Below are 19,073 nucleotides of genomic sequence, written 5' to 3'. Positions count from 1 at the left end.
GGGGGGGGGGTCCCCCCCCCCCCCCCTGCAGCTGCAGCCGCCAGCAACCGCGGCCATAACTTTTTAAAGAGCCCCAACGAGAGCGGGTAGAGCCGGAATGACCTCTCGCGCGTGAAACGGCTGCGAGGCGACCGTCTTGAGGAGAGACCCCCGTTTCCGCCTCCGCGGAGAAAGCCGCCCTTTATCCCCGCCCCCCCCTTCCCACATACAGCTTCTCCTCCCTTGTGACCAACCCAGGAATTGCTTCCGCCGCTAGCGGGACAGCGAGGAGGAGAAAGGCGACCCCAGCCGGCGGCTGCTGGCGGGGCGGGGGAAAGACCCGCGACCCTTCTCTCCCCACCCCCCACCGCTTAGTCTGGAAAGGGAAGGGCTAGGACGGAGCCGGCGGGCCAAAAGATTCGCCATCCTAGGCTGACTCGTAGGCAACGTCTTCCCACTCCCTCCCTCCTCCCCAAAGGCCGGATGCGTTGACAGGCTTTGCCGTCCAAGCCGAGAGGTACCGGGGCTCAGGCGTGACGTGAGGCTGGGATTCTTGCTTCAAGCGTGTTATGGGGGCAGGCTGCGTTGTAAGGCGGCGGGGGGCGGACGATACTCGGGAAGCGCTCAGCGAGGCGATGCCATTTACAGTTTCGTATTTGGTTTCTTCGCTTTAAAAGGTCGCTTTAAAACAAACGTGTCCGTCTTTACGTGGGTTGCAAGATCAAGGCCGACAGGCCCTATTAAAGAACCGCCTCCCCCATTTATAGTTGTGACCCAGAGTTCTGGAAAGGATGGATTCCATTGTACTCCGAAGAGCGAAGAGAGTTGCATTCTTTTCTTAGGCAGGGTAACAACACCTCATACATCTCATTCCTGCATGGTAGCTCAAGTGCTGTTGTGATTGTTTTTTTAAAACCTTTCCTTTCCCCGCCTCTCTTTCCTCCTCGTCCTAAGGGCTGCTGAGGTCAGAGACGGACGCTGTTGGACCAGTTTGGGAAGCAGCAGTGGTGAGGTTTGGCCTTCAAAAGTGTGCGTCAGCATCCACCAGAAGATTTCTGCTTTGCTCCTGACAGTATTTGATCCTGCGTATCCCAAGGGTGTTTGCTCTGGTAGGGGCCAGAGTTATTCAGGGTATGAATGAGATGTCTTCCTGGACTGTTTCCAGTTTGGAAGATGTGCCCGATCTTTGACAAAGCTGTGATAAAAGCTTCTGCTTAAAACATTGACTGGACCAAAAACAACAAAACCCAGGAGGAGGTATGGCTGTGAATGTGGAAGATGATGATGTTCCCCTTATTCTCACCTTGGATGAAAGTAGAGGCCATGTCTCTGCGCCAGAGGAGCCCCCCAGTGAAAGTAAGATCACCTCTCTCCTTTTCTCCCTTCTGTAGTAAAGCTTGTATTTCTTTGCAGTGTTGTTTTTCTCTTCAAAGATCTGGGTTCCTGCAAACTGGGGGAAATGACGTTTGATGTCAATATGCCTTAGGGCTGATTTATGTTGTGGCTATTGTGTGTGGATTCACATGGTGGGGGGAGCCATAGCTAGTTCCAGCTCTTGAAGTGTACCTGAATGATAGGTTAATGTATGTGCATGCACGCTTGTACATTAGGTTTTTAAATGTGTGTGCCTGCTAAAATATGTGGAGCATCACATTTACTCCTGCCGATTGTGTTGTATACCTTGCAAAGTGGTGGTTCACTTTGGGAAGATAAAGTGAATAGAGGAATCCCAGAGTCCTCTGTCGTTATCCCATAATTCCCTGTACGTTCTCACAGACTTGAGTCTGTACATCTGTTGGAAGTAATAATGGGTTGCATGCTAAAAGAGAAAAAAGTTTTTTATACGCATGCATAACATTCACCTAATAAATAGTTTAGAACAGCTTTAAGAGCTTCTGTTTAGAAGATGACTCGTACCTATTCTCTTGTTTGACCTAATATTTTAGTGCACTTTAATACTGTTGAGGTATCCTTAAACCAAAGTATGCCCTGAAAACTACCTAGAGAATTAAGATGATATATTGTTCAGCTAGTGCTAATCATAGAATCATAGTGTTGGAAAGTACCTCCAGGGTCATCTAGTCCAAACCACTACACAGTGCAGGAAATTCACAAATACTCCCCCCACACACACACCCAGTGACCCCCTGCTCCATGCCCAGAAGATGGCAAAAAACTTCCACGATCACTGGTCAAACTGGCCTGAAGAAAAACTGCTGCCTGACAAAGAGCTGATTCCAAAGTTACTTTATTTTGTAAGTCTCTTGAAGGGCCAACTTTCTTGTTGGTCAGGAGGTTGGTGACTGATTTTCTGTTTGTTTTTTTTTTTAAATGTGTGTGTTCGGGATTGATATTTTGGTTGGGAAAATGATATCGGGGCTTGGGGCATTCATCCGGTTCCCCTTCATGTTCTTCCCCCGGAAGCTGCTGTATGTGTTGTCTAAGGGAAAAATACTGCCAGGATAAAGTGCCTGTGTGTATATTCCTCTGTGGCGCAAATAGTAACTGGAGGAGGGGGAGGAAATTTGGATCTTGAAAATGGCATCAATGGAGAGAGTGAAACACTCCCAGCTTCTGCATTGTTTCCCTAGTCAAACTAGCATGAGTACACAGACTCATAAGATACAGGGGGTGGGGGAATCGTACCTGGAGATCATTCACATAAAGTTTGGTCCTACCCCTGTAGGGAAGAGAGATGCATGCATGTATGTGTATGGGGAATGGCCGAAGACATGAGTCTTCATAATGTCACACTAGTTAGGCTGGACAACTTGGTTGCCAGATACAGGTAACTTTTAAAACTCTTGAAGATACTCCTCTCACAATTTATGTTAAGTCCCCACCTGGGCATCAACTTGAATCTGTTGCCCCCCGCTAATGAAGAGAATCAAGCCCCTTCTGGACGCACAAGTTTTATTTGCAAACTCCTTGTGCTTTTTATATAGGTGTGCAGTCCCTGGTACCCCTCTGGCCTCCTCTGTCTCATAGCTAATTTCCCTAACAATGAGGCAGGCCACTGGTGGTAACAGATGGGGGGAGTAAGGGAGGCCAGGCTTGATGACAAACCGTTACTGCTCTGTGGAACTGGACCACGTCCTGCAGGGCACGGATGTCACTAGGCAGAGAGTTCCATCAGGCTGCTGCCAGGGCCGAAGAGGCCCTCGCTCTGGTTGAGGACAGCCAGATTTCTTTCGGGCCACGGATCACTAGGATATTTTGCTCCCTAGAGCATAATGCTCTATGGGGAGTATACGAAGCAAGGCAATCCAATAGGTACATTGGCCTCAGACCGTTTAGGGCCTTAAAGGTTAACATCAAAACCTTGAACCTGATCTGTTATTCAGAACCAGTGCTGGGTTCTGTAATTATGTTCTAATGACCTTTTTAGTGAACCTTCCCCTATAGTGTGTGACTTGGCTGGCTGGCTTGAGTTATCAGTTTTGTATGGATCTTTCTACAAAGGCTCCAGTTAAGGAACCAGCCCCTGAGAATTCACATGTTAATGTCTCCTTCATTGCCAAAAGAGAAAACTAAGCCATTGTGCATTGCTTTATTAAAGTGCTTGGCTTCCTTGTACTTGGGGAGATGAGATGGCCTTGTCAAAGTTATAATTTGCACTTGTTAATTTAACCATTTATCCCTGATTAACCAAAGAGGCCTGTGTTTTGAGGCAAGGGCATACCATGTAAAATAATCTGCATTATTCCAAATGGCTCTGAGGGTGCAGTCAGAGTGAAAAACAGATCCTGTTGATGCAGCTGTGGACAGGCACAGTGGTTTGTTTAGGATGGGTGTTACTAGTTGGCCTATGCATGATGCCCACGTGCTGGGTTCTGTAATCAGCATACTGTTGTAAAAGAACAGCAGATGTCTTTCAGATAAACATTTTGCTCCAGTACATAAGGATGTCATTGAGGAAAGAGAGTGCTCATGTATTTCTCAGCTGTGCTGGCATAATGATTATTTTCAGAAAATGGCAATTAAGTAGCTGTTATGCGGTTCTGTAATCAGCATACTGTTGTAAAAGAACAGCAGACGTCTTTCAGATAAACATTTTGCTCCAGTACATAAGGATGTTGTTGAGGAAAGAGAGTGCTTATGAATTTCTCAGCTGTGCTGGCATAATAATTATTTTCAGAAAATGGCGTTTAAGTAGCTGTTTTGCTCATTATAATCAATGCTTCCTCTAAGCTGTGCAGTCTTGTGAGCTAAAATTCTACTTTGTGAGCTACTGGCATTTAAGTTGTCAGTGAGCGATTTGGCTGCTGCATAAATTAGTTTGCTCTGGAGCCTTTCTTCCTGAGCTAAGACAAAAAAGTGTGAGCCGGAGGCTAAAAAACTGTGAGCTATCTCACACTAACTCAGCTTAGAGGGAACACTGATCATAATGCTGACTGAAAGCTCTTGTTTCATGACAACCCATGTTAGCTACTCAGACTCTTTAAACCCATTAACTCTTGAAACAACATTCACCACGTAGCCAAGAGAACCGGGGTTGCTTCCTCTGTCGTCTTTTCCCCACACAAATGGATTTGTTGGAAATGAGTGTCATAATGCTGACTGAAAGTTCTTGTTTCATGACAACCCATGTTAGCTACTCAGACTCTTTAAACCCATTAACTCTTGAAACAACATTCACCACATAGCCAAGAGAACCGGGGTTGCTTCCTATGTCGTCTTTTCACCACACAAATCGATTTGTTGGAAATGAGTGCTTTATGCCATAAGAAGATACTTTGCCATGTGAAATTTCAGAGCATAAGAACAGTGGTGGGTGGCCTGATATTAGAAGATTATTTTATTAGACAGCATTTTAAATTATTTGCTTGCAGAAGGGAGAAGTGACTAGCGAGAGAGCCGATAGTAATCGTATGAGGAACCAGAATGTTTTGGCAGCAACTGCAGAGACGAAAGAGTAGATTTCCTTGGGGATAAGGAGGAGAAAATTGACAATGAATATTGAGAGAGGCAGAGAAGATGGATAGCAAAAACTGACCATGAAGTGCCAGCTTGAGAGACTGCTATCAAACTTGGACCATGCTGGCTGTCCTTCTGATTTCTTGTATATGTTCCCACATGGAAATCTTATTCTTTGGACTTGCCATGGGAGTGTCGCAAGGATAAGTCTGTATAGAGGCAAGCCGGGAGTACAACCCACAGATCAGATCAGTTATGGCATAGTAAAAAATAATTAAGACCCAAAGCAAAATAATCTTGCTGTGGAGTTCTGATGGTCACAGCTGCTAGTAGACATGCCTTAAGTAAGTTTTATCAGGACTGCAACTGTAGACCTTCTAGCTCCCTGCTGGAAGGAATAAAAGCTGTGTGTGTGTGAGTAAGGGGTGAAAGAAATGCTTTCTGGAGAAACTCTGTGAGATACTGTATATACACTGCAACACCCTTGCCAACTTTGCAGGCCAGACTTTGGAGAAACCAGCCCTTTTGTTTTCTGTAACAGTGGTTGCCAAAAAGAATGAAGGGAACCTTCTGCCTCCTCCTCCATCTATATCTGTTCTTTTGCATGGAGCATAGCAGGGTAGTGATTGTGTCTCTCTTCTGGCTTGCCACCCAGTTGTATAAGGGAGCGGGATTTGAAAAAAGGAGCCCAGTGTTACACCTGTGTTCTGTTGCCCAAGCACTTTTCTCCCTGCTGGGCTCATTTATGGAATGGGAGCCAGGCCAGGGAGGGAAAGGAGTCTGTGTACTGGATTGCAAAAAAGTGATTTAGGGAAGTCTTTGGAACCTCTTGCCCCATACTTCTATTTAGTGCCAGAATAAGATGTTTCCTTCCTCTACTCTTCCTATAAATGTGAACAAGGCACACACTGAATGTGGCTACCACCATTGTATGTGTTTTGGTCCTGTAGCTGGGCAATTCTTGTGTTTTAGCACCCACTTTGCCTAGCAAATGGAGAGCCTCATTCAAGCGCAGACAATCCTGTGCTCTGTTCACAGATGTCCTTGGTGGCTCCCTTTGATGCTTGGACAGGGGCAGCATCTCCATGCGTGTGGGTGTTACTGTGTTCTTAAGATGTCTGTGTAATGTACACTGCACAAATGTTTGTTGATGAAATTCTACACACTCGTATCCAGCATTGCAGCCACTGCCTCTCGGTGGAAGTAACAATGTTCTTGTCTCTCTTGTGCTGTTGGCAAACGTATGCGTGTTCTCATCCTCAACAACCCAGCATGGGAAAAGTGTATTCACTTAAAACACACAGGGGCAAGGAGAAGGTTTATAAATGCCAGGTGTATGAATCCAGCCAATATGATGTTTGTAAGATTCAGTGTACATTGTACCAGTATAAACTGTTTTTAAACTTCCCTTTATAGTTGTGCCAACAACCTTGCACAGTTAAAATCAATCATTTCCTTTCTGCACTGCCTTTGGGGTATAAGGTGTTATATTTCAGAGCTTAGAAAAGTTATAAAGCACTGTTCTTCCAGTCCACCCTACTTTCAGAATAAAAGTGGTGTGTTCTTGGTTTCTGCTAGTTTTCCGTGACAGGGCAGGAGACAAAAGATGTATAATTGTGGAGTTTATCTAGACTACATGAATGAGATTTCTTGAGTGAAGAGTCAGATTGACTCTTGTGGTTTCAGAGGGGCTGTATTTTATTTGCTGTAGCTGAAGCTAAAAACAGACAAGGCTGCTGCTATGCATTGAGGGATAGGAGCTGTGTGTCTATATGCATGCTGTCATTAAACTGTTTTTGTTGTGGGAACAGGTGGCTATGGGACCATAAAAGATTTTTAAAGCACTCGGAGACATTCAAACAGCAGTTCTGAAATGCCAAAGTTTTCAACTGCGTCTGGTTGCATTTTGCTCGTTGTAGCTGACTCGGAACATTTGACGCAGAAAGCGGAACAACTGTTGGAAACAAAACAGCGATTAGACTTTCATGGCCTCCTAGGGAACACATCCATTCGGCAAGGTTTTACTATTATTTTTTGTGGTTCTCGCAAATGTTTAGGGCATTTTAGATTTAAAAATGTGGGATATGGCCAGGCCTTTTTAGTCACAGATGAACGCAAACAAAAGGTGGGCCTGCTGAGTTTAGTCATCTCCTCCAGTCTGATGGTTGCGAGAAACTCCTTTGCCCCAGATCTCTCTAGCGAGGGATTCTTCCTGCTGCTGTCAGCCCCCCTGCTTTGAAATCTCATTTTGCCCATCCCCATTCCATAAGCGGTACTGTATAAACTAAACAGAAACATCTGTGCAGTGGTTAGAGCCATTGCTGATTGCCTCTTTTCCCTTCACTGCCTGAGGGGTTCCAAGCTCAGACTCTTTCCTGGATAGAGCTTATGAGCCAGAACACTACATTTTTTGCACTTTTTAACAGGGGAATGTGGAATTTTGTTTGGTTAGTCTTGGTACTTAGTGTTGCGCCTGGCTCTTTCTTCATATTTATGCATCTGATGAATGCCTCTAAAACGAGCTTTCTGTTTAGCCTGAGTACAATCCAGTATTAGTGGGACCTTTCGGAAGTTAGTGAAGAAATGAAGCAGTCCTTTATTTCAGGGGTCCCTAACGTGGCCCGGCAGCACCTTTCCTGGTGTCCGCCAAGTGTTTTTAGGAAGTTGGGTGGGGCCAGGTAGGGTTCTTGCCCAGTAGGGCTTCTATTTACTTCATTTCTTTGTTTCACTGGACTTACAGCCTGCTCTCTCCCGTGAATGGGCTCAGAATGGGTAACATCATGATAAAACACAATATGCCATCTAAAACATTCACAATTCTAATACAATAAATATAATAAAATGATAAAACCAACAACTCTACTAATATATGGCGTAAAATCTCAGGGGGAGTAAGTATCTAAAAACTGCCTGGTATGAAGGGAAAAGGGGGTGGGGGAGAGATGGAGAAAGGAATGGGGGAGGCCAATCAAAATGGAAAACCATTGCTGCCCTCAACTCTACACCTGGTGGAGCAACTCTGTCTTACAGGCCCAAGGACAAAAAGGCCCTGGCTCTGGTTGAGGACAGCCAGACCCTCTTGGGGCCAGGGATCACGTAACTGGCTGTGCAGATTAAAATAAGATTTCAGAGTCAACTGCCCCTGTAGTGTTGGTTTTACTCTCTGTGACTCCTGCTTCTCAGTGGTGTTTTTTTTTAATTTACTTCTCTTACCCCTTGCCCTTTGGTTCCTTGTGTGTGTGGTCAGCTCCACCTCCCACATGGCCATTTTGTGGTTGTGCCCACCACCCTGTATCAGAATTCAAGATGCGCACACAGGTTCAAAACGGTTGGAGACGCCTGCTTTACCTGTTACTGTTTACACACCACTTATTGAACGGATACAAACTCTTGTATGCTTGATCTTTCCTGCCCCTTTCCTGCCCCTTTTATTACCCTTAGCTTTAAAAAAACCCTCTGCTCTGTTGTCACATTCAGTCTAGAAAATAGTTTAATCTGCTAACTTTTTAATGAGACCTAAAGGGGTTATTTTACAACTCTGGAGGCTGGCTGTTTCAGGCTTGTCTCAAGCACATGTACGCAGGTACTTTTATTTGCTAAACATAGTCAATGTATTGGGAAGAGATTGCCTAGGTGCAATTGAGTAAATTTTGTCCTTTAACTCAAGCACATGTACGCAGGTACTTTTATTGGGAAGAGATTCCCTAGGTGCAATTGAGTAAATTGTGTCCTTTAAAAAATGGCTTGAATGTCAAATCGTTTGTTCCATGTTAGTGAGATACAACTTTGAAAAATGTTGGGCCAGATGGTCTTTTTTTGGGGGGGAGTATTGTGTTTGTGTGTGCCTGGCTGACTTCTGGTGACCCCTAGTGGGGCTTGGACATATCAGAGAGGTGGCTTGCTATTGCCTGTCTCTGTGTCCCAGCCCTGGTATTCCTTGGAAGTCTCCCATCCAAGTACCTGCCAGGGTTGGCCCTGCTTAGGTTTCGTCATCCGGTGAGATCGGGTTTGCCTGGGCTATCCAGGTCAGGGCTTTGGACCAGGTGGTCTTGTTTTTTACCTGTTAGTATGAGTGCAGTCTCATCACAGGGTCTTTGAGGAATGAGCAGATCAGAAGTGATTTACCATTAGTTGTGGTAGATTTTCCGGGCTGTCTTGGCAGTATAGTACCTGGCGTTTCGCCAGCAGCTGTGACTGGCATCCTCAGAGGTATAACACGGAAAGATGGAGTAATCTCTGAGACCATGGCCATACAGCCTGGAAAATCTACAACAACTAGTGAACTCCGTCCATGAAAGCCTTCGACAGCATATTGATTTACCATTGTCTTCTTCTGCGTAGTACTAACCAGGGTTAGCTGAAGTGTCACTGCCACTGTCTATGAAAGATTCTGCTCCAAGGCACCCTCCACTACTTCTGCCTGCCCAGTAGCTCCCCTTCAAGGATTTCTCCACCCCCATCACCACTGGTACTGTCAATTCTTGTCTTCTGATATGCCCATTGATTCCTGAAAGGGGTGGATGCACCTGAGTCCAGTGTCTCAGCTTTGACCCTTCTACCTTGAGTGACTCTGCTAGGAATTTAGAGTCTAAACTCCTGAGTGTATTGCTCTTAGCTTCACTGACACACGCAACCCCCCTCACCACTTTAAGGTGTATATGCAAGAGGGGGAAGACAAGGTTCACTTGGAAAGACTTTAATGTTAGGAAAAGAGGAAGACCCAACATGAGTTGGCTTGGCCAAGTAAAGGAAGCCACAGCCCTCATCTTGTAAGACCAGAGCAAGGCTGTTAAAGATAGAAAGTTTAGGGGGGTCTTTAATTCATAGGGTCTCCATAAGTTGGAAGCGATTTGATGGCACATAACATAGGGTTTTTGAACATATTTTGAAAAGCAAAAAAGAGGACATATTTTCCAACTAACTACTTCAAACAAGTGATCACTATGACAAATTTCATTTTAAATACTCCTACTATTTAAGCTGTGATAAAAGTGTGAGCCCGCATGCGGGAAGGGCGGGATATAAATGAAATATAAATAAATAAATAAATAATTGATAAATAAATAAATAATTGCTGCTAACTAAACTATCCCTAACCTTCCAACCCCCAAAGAAGAAATTTTCATCAGTTTTTTAAAAAGAGCCCAAAAGAGGGTGGACATGAAAAAAGAGGACATGTCCTCTAAGAAGAGGACATCTGGTAACCCCAACATAACACACACAAATGAAGACTATAAACAGACCTCTTAGCTTGTGACATGTCTTTTAACAGTGTCTTTCAGACTTTTTTTTGGTGATGACTGGTCCAAAGCACTCGTGCATTCGCCCAAGCTTCTCTTATACTTCAGGGGCCTTCTGCTCTTCATGAACCACCATGAACTGCATCAAAATTTGTGGATGTTTGTGGCGATTCTTCCGTTTGCAAACATCACTTTACGAACCACAAACCGGCCAAATTTGTGACGAACTTTAGTTCGTCAGCCAGTACGTGCTTGTTAAGAGTGTTGGACTAGGATCCCTACTTTAGAGTGCTGGACTGGGTCCTAAAAGATTCAGTTTCCCAACTCTGCCATGAAGCTTGCTGGGTGATGGTGGTTCAGTTTTTCTCTTTCAGTGGTGTTTTTTTTTAATTTACTTCTCTTACCCCTTGCCCTTTGGTTCCTTGTGTGTGTGGTCAGCTCCACCTCCCACATGGCCATTTTGTGGTTGTGCCCACCACCCTGTATCAGAATTCAAGATGCGCACACAGGTTCAAAACGGTTGGAGACGCCTGCTTTACCTGTTACTGTTTACACACCACTTATTGAACGGATACAAACTCTTGTATGCTTGATCTTTCCTGCCCCTTTCCTGCCCCTTTTATTACCCTTAGCTTTAAAAAACCCTCTGCTCTGTTGTACACATTCAGTCTAGAAAATAGTTTAATCTGCTAACTTTTTAATGAGACCTAAAGGGGTTATTTTACAACTCTGGAGGCTGGCTGTTTCAGGCTTGTCTCAAGCACATGTACGCAGGTACTTTTATTTGCTAAACATAGTCAATGTATTGGGAAGAGATTGCCTAGGTGCAATTGAGTAAATTTTGTCCTTTAAAAAAAATGGCTTGAATGTCAAATCGTTTGTTCCATGTTAGTGAGATACAACTTTGAAAAATGTTGGGCCAGATGGTCTTTTTTTGGGGGGGAGTATTGTGTTTGTGTGTGCCTGGCTGACTTCTGGTGACCCCTAGTGGGGCTTGGACATATCAGAGAGGTGGCTTGCTATTGCCTGTCTCTGTGTCCCAGCCCTGGTATTCCTTGGAAGTCTCCCATCCAAGTACCTGCCAGGGTTGGCCCTGCTTAGGTTTCGTCATCCGGTGAGATCGGGTTTGCCTGGGCTATCCAGGTCAGGGCTTTGGACCAGGTGGTCTTGTTTTTTACCTGTTAGTATGAGTGCAGTCTCATCACAGGGTCTTTGAGGAATGAGCAGATCAGAAGTGATTTACCATTAGTTGTGGTAGATTTTCCGGGCTGTCTTGGCAGTATAGTACCTGGCGTTTCGCCAGCAGCTGTGACTGGCATCCTCAGAGGTATAACACGGAAAGATGGAGTAATCTCTGAGACCATGGCCATGCAGCCTGGAAAATCTACAGCAACTAGTGAACTCCGTCCATGAAAGCCTTTGACAGCATATTGATTTACCATTGCCTTCTTCTGTGTAGTACTAACTAGGGTTAGCTGAAGTGTCACTGCCACAGTCTATGAAAGATTCTGCCCCAAGGTACCCTCCACTACTTCTGCCTGCCCAGTAGCTCCCCTTCAAGGATTTCTCCACCCCCATCACCACTGGAACTGTCAATTCTTGTCTTCTGATATGCCCATTGATTCCTGAATGGGGTGGATGCACCTGAGTCCAGTGTCTCAGCTTTGACCCTTCTACCTTGAGTGACTCTGCTAGGAATTTAGAGTCTAAACCCCTGAGTGTATAGCTCTTAGCTTCACTGACACACGCAACCCCCCTCACCACTTTAAGGTGTATATGCAAGAGGGGGAAGACAAGGTTCACTTGGAAAGACTGTAATGTTAGGAAAAGAGGAAGACCCAACATGAGTTGGCTTGGCCAAGTAAAGGAAGCCACAGCCCTCATCTTGTAAGACCAGAGCAAGGCTGTTAAAGATAGAAAGTTTAGGGGGGTCTTTAATTCATAGGGTCTCCATAAGTTGGAAGCGATTTGATGGCACATAACATAGGGTTTTTGAACATATTTTGAAAAGCAAAAAAGAGGACATATTTTCCAACTAACTACTTCAAACAAGTGATCACTATGACAAATTTCATTTTAAATACCCCTACTATTTAAGCTGCGATAAATGTGTGAGCCCGCATGCGGGAAGGGCGGGATATAAATGAAATATAAATAAATAAATAAATAATTGCCGCTAACTAAACTATCCCTAACCTTCCAACCCCCAAAGAAGAAATTTTCATCAGTTTTTTAAAAAGAGCCCAAAAGAGGGTGGACATGAAAAAAGAGGACATGTCCTCTAAGAAGAGGACATCTGGTAACCCCAACATAACACACACAAATGAAGACTATAAACAGACCTCTTAGCTTGTGACATGTCTTTTAACAGTGTCTTTCAGACTTTTTTTTGGTGATGACTGGTCCAAAGCACTCGTGCATTCGCCCAAGCTTCTCTTATACTTCAGGGGCCTTCTGCTCTTCATGAACCACCATGAACTGCATCAAAATTTGTGGATGTTTGTGGCGATTCTTCAGTTTGCAAACATCACTTCACGAACCACAAACCGGCCAAATCTGTGATGAACTTTAGTTCGTCAGCCAGTACATGCTTGTTAAGAGTGTTGGACTAGGATCCCTACTTTAGAGTGCTGGACTGGGTCCTAAAAGATTCAGTTTCCCAACTCTGCCATGAAGCTTGCTGGGTGATGGTGGTTCAGTTTTTCTCTTTTAACCTAATTTACTTCACAGGGTTAGTGTAAGGAGAATGGTATGTGTAGCCCCGAGTTCTTTGGAGTAAGGGTGGACTAAAAATGTAGTAAATAAATAAAAGGGTAAACATACAGCAGGGCAGGGCTAGATCACTACCTGCTTGCCTATGCTGCTAATTAAAGTAGGGCAGACTGCGGAAAAGATGGACCAGGGCCATAATAACACAAAGCCAGGTAGATGAGATATGGCTCAAAGGCCCAAGTAGAGAAAAGTTAGTTGTGGCAGAGACAGTGGCATCCTTTCAATGGAACTGGCAACCTAATACAAGGCCAGCTCAAGTTATTGAGCTGCCCCAAATGCCCTCTTCCTGCCCCCACTTTTGTCTTCTGCAAGACCTAAGACAGGCTGCAGAGAAATGAAGTAAAAGTCCAGTGGCACCTTAAAGACTAACAACATTTATTTCAATATGAGCTTTTATGAGTCACAGCTCACTTCTTCAGATAGATATGTGAAGGGAAATCATACTGGAAATTCTTCTTGTAGGGAAGATTGTGATGGGAGGGAGAAGAGGAGGAACAGCTCGGTGCGAATTCTGCCATTAATCTGCCATTAATCTTTCAAGTGTACATTCTCAGTGTAAAGGGAAAAGAGAGGAGTAAAGTTTGAAAGGTTAGATGTGAATCCTGTCATAAATCAACAGAATTAGCAGTTACACGTCATGGATGATGAGAGAAGTCAAAAGTTTGAACAGATAAACAGGGCAATGAAGAAAGCGAAATAGTTTAAGTGAACATTAACCTGATATCAGTAAAGCCCCCAAGGGCAAGCTGCATAGGATATGAGCACAGGCGCAAATCACAACATGCTACCTCTTCCCATGTAAGAGGAGTTCCTTGTAAGGGAAGAGATCTCAGTAAGGAAAGACTTGGGTCTCTTGGGCAGTAACCTGGCCTTGCCTGTTAGTTAGAACCTGTGTTTGCTGGATTATGTCCAATGGATTATTTTTGCTGTTCGTGGGATTATGCCTCCCCCTCCACAAATGTTTGCTGTTTGAGAGGAAACATGGTAGAACTTGAATGCTTAGTACTAGAGTTGGATAGAAATAATTGGCATTTCTGAAACCAGGGGATTGGTGACCTTAATAGGATGCTGTCCCATGGGGAAGGGCCATGACACAGGTCTGCATGTAATTAACTTAATTTTGTTCAACTGTTGGGTGTGAAATGTTTTTAATTAATTGAAACTAGGACTCTGTGGAGTTATGATGATGCATCGTGCTGTGCATTGGTTGTACATAGTGGCCGCGTGTGTTGCTTTTCTTAAAGTGTAGCACCTCATTTAATAAAGCTATTGACTCAATGCATGTGCTGAATCATTGGGGAGTGCCTTTCCAAAGACTGGGGTATGGAATATTAAGTGGGCTGCTGCACAAGAATTTAAATTAGGCTGCCGGTAAGGGAAGGAAATATACATGGAGAATCGAGACTGTAGTCTAACCTGGGAGTAAGCCCCACTGAACACAGCAGGATTTAATTGTATGTAAACGTGCACAGGATTGGGCTGTGAGTGCAAAGATTCCTTAAAGGGAGATGACTAAGGATATAGTTTGAGACTGTACAGTTAGATTTGTATTTCACATGAAGCTGCCTTATACTGAATCAGACTTTTGGTCCATCAAAGTCAGTATTGTCTGCTCAGATTGGCAGTGGCTTTCTAGGTCTCATCTTTCACATCCCCTCCTGCCTGGTCCTTTTAAATGGAGATGCCAAGGATTGAACCTGGGGCCTTCTGCATGCAAAGCAGAGGCTCTACCAGTGAACCTGTTGCAGCTAGGATATTAAAATAATTAGTGCATTTATTGGAAATATTGATAGCTAACCTTTCCCTAAACAACTTGGGGTATTATATTCCGGTATGCTCCAAGCATACTCAGAACAGTAACGGCTGTTCAAAAAGCAGCCCACAGTCATGGTCTGCAATAACAAAAAGCCGTCTGAAATAATATTGTTTTATAAGCTTTCCTGGAGGAAAGAAACACTCATTCTCAATTCCACATTGGCAACCCATTCTGAACGGTTGTAGACAACCTTGGAACCAGTGTTCCCTCTAAGCTGAGTTGGTGTGAGCTAGCTCACAGTTCTTTAGCCTCCAGCTCACACATTTTTGTCTTAGCTCAGGAAGGATGTCTCCAGAGCAAACTAATTTAGGCAGTAGCCAAATCACTCGCTCACAACTTTAATGCCAGTAGCTCACAAAGTAGAATTTTTGCTCACAAGACTTCACAGCTTAGAGGGAACATTGCTTGGAACTGCCCTAAAACTGACTCTAGGCAGGCACAAGAGGAATGAAGCTGGTGCATAGGCTTCAAAGTTGCATTATTGCCATGATTTAAAGGGTGCAACGATCTGCTGTACTTTGAAAGGGTAGGATATTAGGACATGTGGGGAAGAAGCCCTGCAGTTTTTGAACAAATTCTAGGAGCCCAGCTAAATTGATAAATATTACTAAAACAACATGAATGAGAGGTGAGAGAAGCCCTAGGTGAGTAGTAGAACTCCATTTTTAAAAAAATGCAAATCTCTCTGAGTCATGGGGTGGGTGCAACAGCAAGTAGGCAGGCGTGGGGAACCAGACAGAGAACTGAAAGGATGGGGGTGGAGTCTGAGACAACAGCTCAGCCAGTCATGGAGATGAACAGCCCTTGAGTGAAGGCTGATAGTCCCCAGTCATTGGTCTGTTAACTGGATGCAAAAGGGAGAGCCGGGCAGCGAACTTGGGTCTCCCAGACTCTAATCTGACACCCAAACCACTAGACAACACTACCCCATGGAAATAAATTTACTGCCCATACAGTTCAACCCTAGGCAGAATTGCACACTTCTAAACCCAAAGAAGTCAATGGACTTTGAAGGGTATAACCCTGTTTAGGATTGCACTAATAGAAAGGTATATAGAATAGCGTGTCAGGGACAATATTTCAGCCCAGCATTCTTCCTAAACCCCAGATTATGTGGTAGAAGCAGGTTCTTGTATGGAGATGCGAATCTGCTCTATTTATGTGTAAAGCAGAGGTGTGTATGTGTGTGTTGGGGAGAGAAGCAATTGCTACTGTGGCAAACAGCACTAAATGTGCTGATCCTTCCCTTCCACCTTACGCTTACCCCAGTGGTGTGTCCCTCCAGGTATTTTCTCTCCCAGTTTTGTCTGGATATTGGTAGTGAGCCCAGCTGGGGGGAAACTGGCAGGGAGAGGGGCTGTAGGGGAAAAAAGTAATGGGTGTGGCTCTCATACACTGTGTGTCTGTATAGCCTTTTAAAGATGGGTCTGTTGTTGTCAGATGCAGCTTGGACCTTGGATGTCAATATTCTGGGCCCTCCCCATGGATTAGCATTCAGGAGACAATCTCATCTCTACCCCCCACCCCACCCCCATGCAACTACATCCTTAGAGTGTGTTTTAAAGGGCCGAAGTTTCTAGAGAAACCCTGAATTCTTATTCTGCGGATGGTTCCTTATTTGGTGTGTTGAAGAGAGAGTGCTGCAGTCTAGTGGTTGGAACTAGGGATGTTATTCTCCTGTAAATTGTGCTGGTGAGAATTTGGGATAGTCTTATTGGAGTGGCAGTATTGCATGTATGGACAACGTCCTATCCCCTCTTTGAAAAAGCTTTTTGGAAACGGATGTGTAAAGGCCGTCAGGCTCCGTCAGAGGTGGAACGCAGCAGTGTCCTTTCTACAGTCTCCATGCACGCACTTTGAAATTGTATTGTTAGAAAGATTTATCTGCTGTGCTCTGAAAACAACAAACTGTTTGGAAAGACTTAGCGGCTATATTTTGAAAACAACGAATTCACAACGTTTTTCAACACAGGCACTTTATTCCTTTAAATATGTTGGATGAGAATGGAAATGATTATGGACTGAACATATATGCATTAGACTTTGGAACTGTTGTATGAATAGAGTACATGGATATTAGTATCTTTAATAAGTGTCAAATATTTATAATCTATTTCTTGTAATTTGTTCACTTTCCCCCCTTGTATTTAGCCTCCAAACCGATGCTTTGGAGGGTGGATTCTCTGGCACTGTGCCCCCCAACCTGTCGTCCCCAGGCTTCACCCCCAAATCTCGAAGAGTTTCTCAACCTGGAGATGGCAATCGTACAGCCCCCTGCCGGTGGCCAGGGGGGACCAGGCAACCCTATTTGGAACTCATAGCAGGCTTGCTTGGTGTGCACAAATGCAGGGTTGGCTTCTTAGAAGCAGACTTATCACTACTGGAAGCCCTAAGAGCACTTCGTAGGATCATAAGTGATGGGGGTGTGTGGGTCTGAATCAAGGGGTCCCCCAGTCCCTGGTGCAGTCCGTCACCTCAGTTCCTAGAGCCAGTTTGGTGTGAGAGCCAATTTAGTGTGGTGGTGAAGAGCACGGACTCTAATCTGGGAGAACCGAGTTTGATTCCCCACTCCTCCACTTGCACCTAGCTGGATGACCTTGGGCAAGCCATAGTTCTGATAAGAGCTGTCCTTGAAAAAGAGGAGTTTCTATCAGAGCTCTCTCAGCCCCACCTACCTCACAGGGTGTCTGTTGTGGGGAGGGGAAGGGAAAGGAATTTGTAAGCTGCTCTGAGACTCCTTTGGGTAGTGAAGGGCGGGGTATAAATCCAATCTTTTCTTCTCTTCTAGATTAATGTAGGCAGTTCTTTGGTGCAGTGACTGATGTCGGCCTCACCCCATAGAGATGCAAGACAGGGACCTGCCACCCAGTATGGCAGTTTTCAAATGGGAACAGGAAGCAGGGGCTGTGTGTCACTCTGGTGCTTTTCTTAGCTCTTTGTTCAGAAAAGCTTTTCCTAGATCGGGACTGCAAGCCCATTGCGTGATCGCTTTGAGAGACACACCCAAGCTTGACCTCTTTATACTGGGTGGGGAGATATTGTAGCTGTCTAATACATTCCATATGGCAGCATCCGGGAGGCAGGCATTAAAACTTTCTTTCCTGGCAACTGTTTTTACATAGGTTTGAAAAATTCATGTTTACCTTGGCTGCTTTAATCACGGCATCTGGTTAGAACTAAGTGACGTCAGCGAGCTGACTTCATTTGTATATCCTTTCCTATCCCCAGATTTGTTTTTCTAACTGTTTGTCCCTGGAGGGATTGTCATGGAAATATGGCTGGTGTAAAAAAAAACCCTTTAGTCTCCTGCTGCTAATTTTGCTTTATTCAATCTTTTGCAAATAAATAAATAAATGATTTTGATCTATTAATAAAACGTAAAGGCTCTGTAGAATGCAAAGAGGCAGTTAGAAATCCTACATAAATGCCTCTCCAGAAGGGCAGAGGCTTTTGCACGGGAGTTCATCCTGCATCCATCCCTTGCCTTGGTAATTTGTGTTTTTCCTCCACTGATCATTCTTGTTCTCTGTTGTGTCTTGGGCTCTGCCAGATGGACGGGTTTTCATTGCGTGGCTCGGAGTCTAAACAGAGGGAATAGTGTGCATAACGTTTCCTTGAATTCCGAAGCCCGTCAGCCAGCTGAATATCATAAGTTAGTAAACATTTGCTATCTCCTCCTCCTTTTTATGAAGGCATATGAAATCTGTTTCTGTTTAGAGGCTTGCCAGAACAGCTTCCAGTGCTCCCAGTGAATGGAAAAGCTTGCTTCCCTGAACTGTCATTCCAGAGGCCTTGTGTAAGCAGGACAGCTGGCTTGGATGGAACTCTTGGGATAAGCCGCGCTGGTGTGAAGGCAGTGCTGCCATCTGTGCAACGGATCAGCCAGCTTGTAGCTCCTCCCCACATTACTACACAAGTGCTCTTGGGAAGGCTTTAGCTTTATGTTGGTCAGAGACTGCTAATGCTCTGGCTTCCTTAAAACTGTGGCTTTCCCAAAAATAGAAACGGACTTTCATTTGTGCGCAAGGAAAAGGGAAGAGACCGGTCCCTTTTGCATGCGAAACAAATATTGACATTTAAGAGTGACAGGCCCAAGATCACATCATGAGGTTTATGGCCATGTGGGCATTTGAACCCAGATCTCCTTAGTCCTAATTCAGCACTGTGCCACACTGGCTAATGTGGTTCATAAAGCACTCTTAGTACTGGAAGTGATATGAAAGCCTGTTCTCTAGATTCTCACAATTTTCTTTGTTGGTTTGCGATCAGCGATTCATTTAAACCCGCTCTTTCGACGGTATAGATATTATTGGCATAGATTGCACTTTAGAGTATTTGTTTCATGCGCA

General features: G+C 44.6%; 1 protein-coding gene across 1 annotated transcript in view; it reads left to right on the top strand.

Moving 5' to 3' along the window:
• Window positions 1–951: 951 nt before the first annotated feature.
• The window catches only part of TPCN1 (two pore segment channel 1), a 58,322-nt gene continuing 40,200 nt past the window's right edge, over window positions 952–19,073 (top strand). The window contains 1 exon segment of the mRNA XM_015425289.1: window positions 952–1,335. Within this exon segment, the coding sequence (XP_015280775.1) occupies window positions 1,239–1,335 (97 nt within the window). The 5' untranslated portion in view covers window positions 952–1,238.

Source organism: Gekko japonicus, unplaced genomic scaffold, assembly GCF_001447785.1.
Source record: "Gekko japonicus isolate JY-2015 unplaced genomic scaffold, Gekko_japonicus_V1.1 scaffold135, whole genome shotgun sequence".
NCBI classification, from domain to species: domain Eukaryota; kingdom Metazoa; phylum Chordata; class Lepidosauria; order Squamata; family Gekkonidae; genus Gekko; species Gekko japonicus.
The sequence above is the reverse complement of the archived record's forward strand: the minus strand, read 5'-3'. Positions and strand labels throughout refer to the sequence as shown.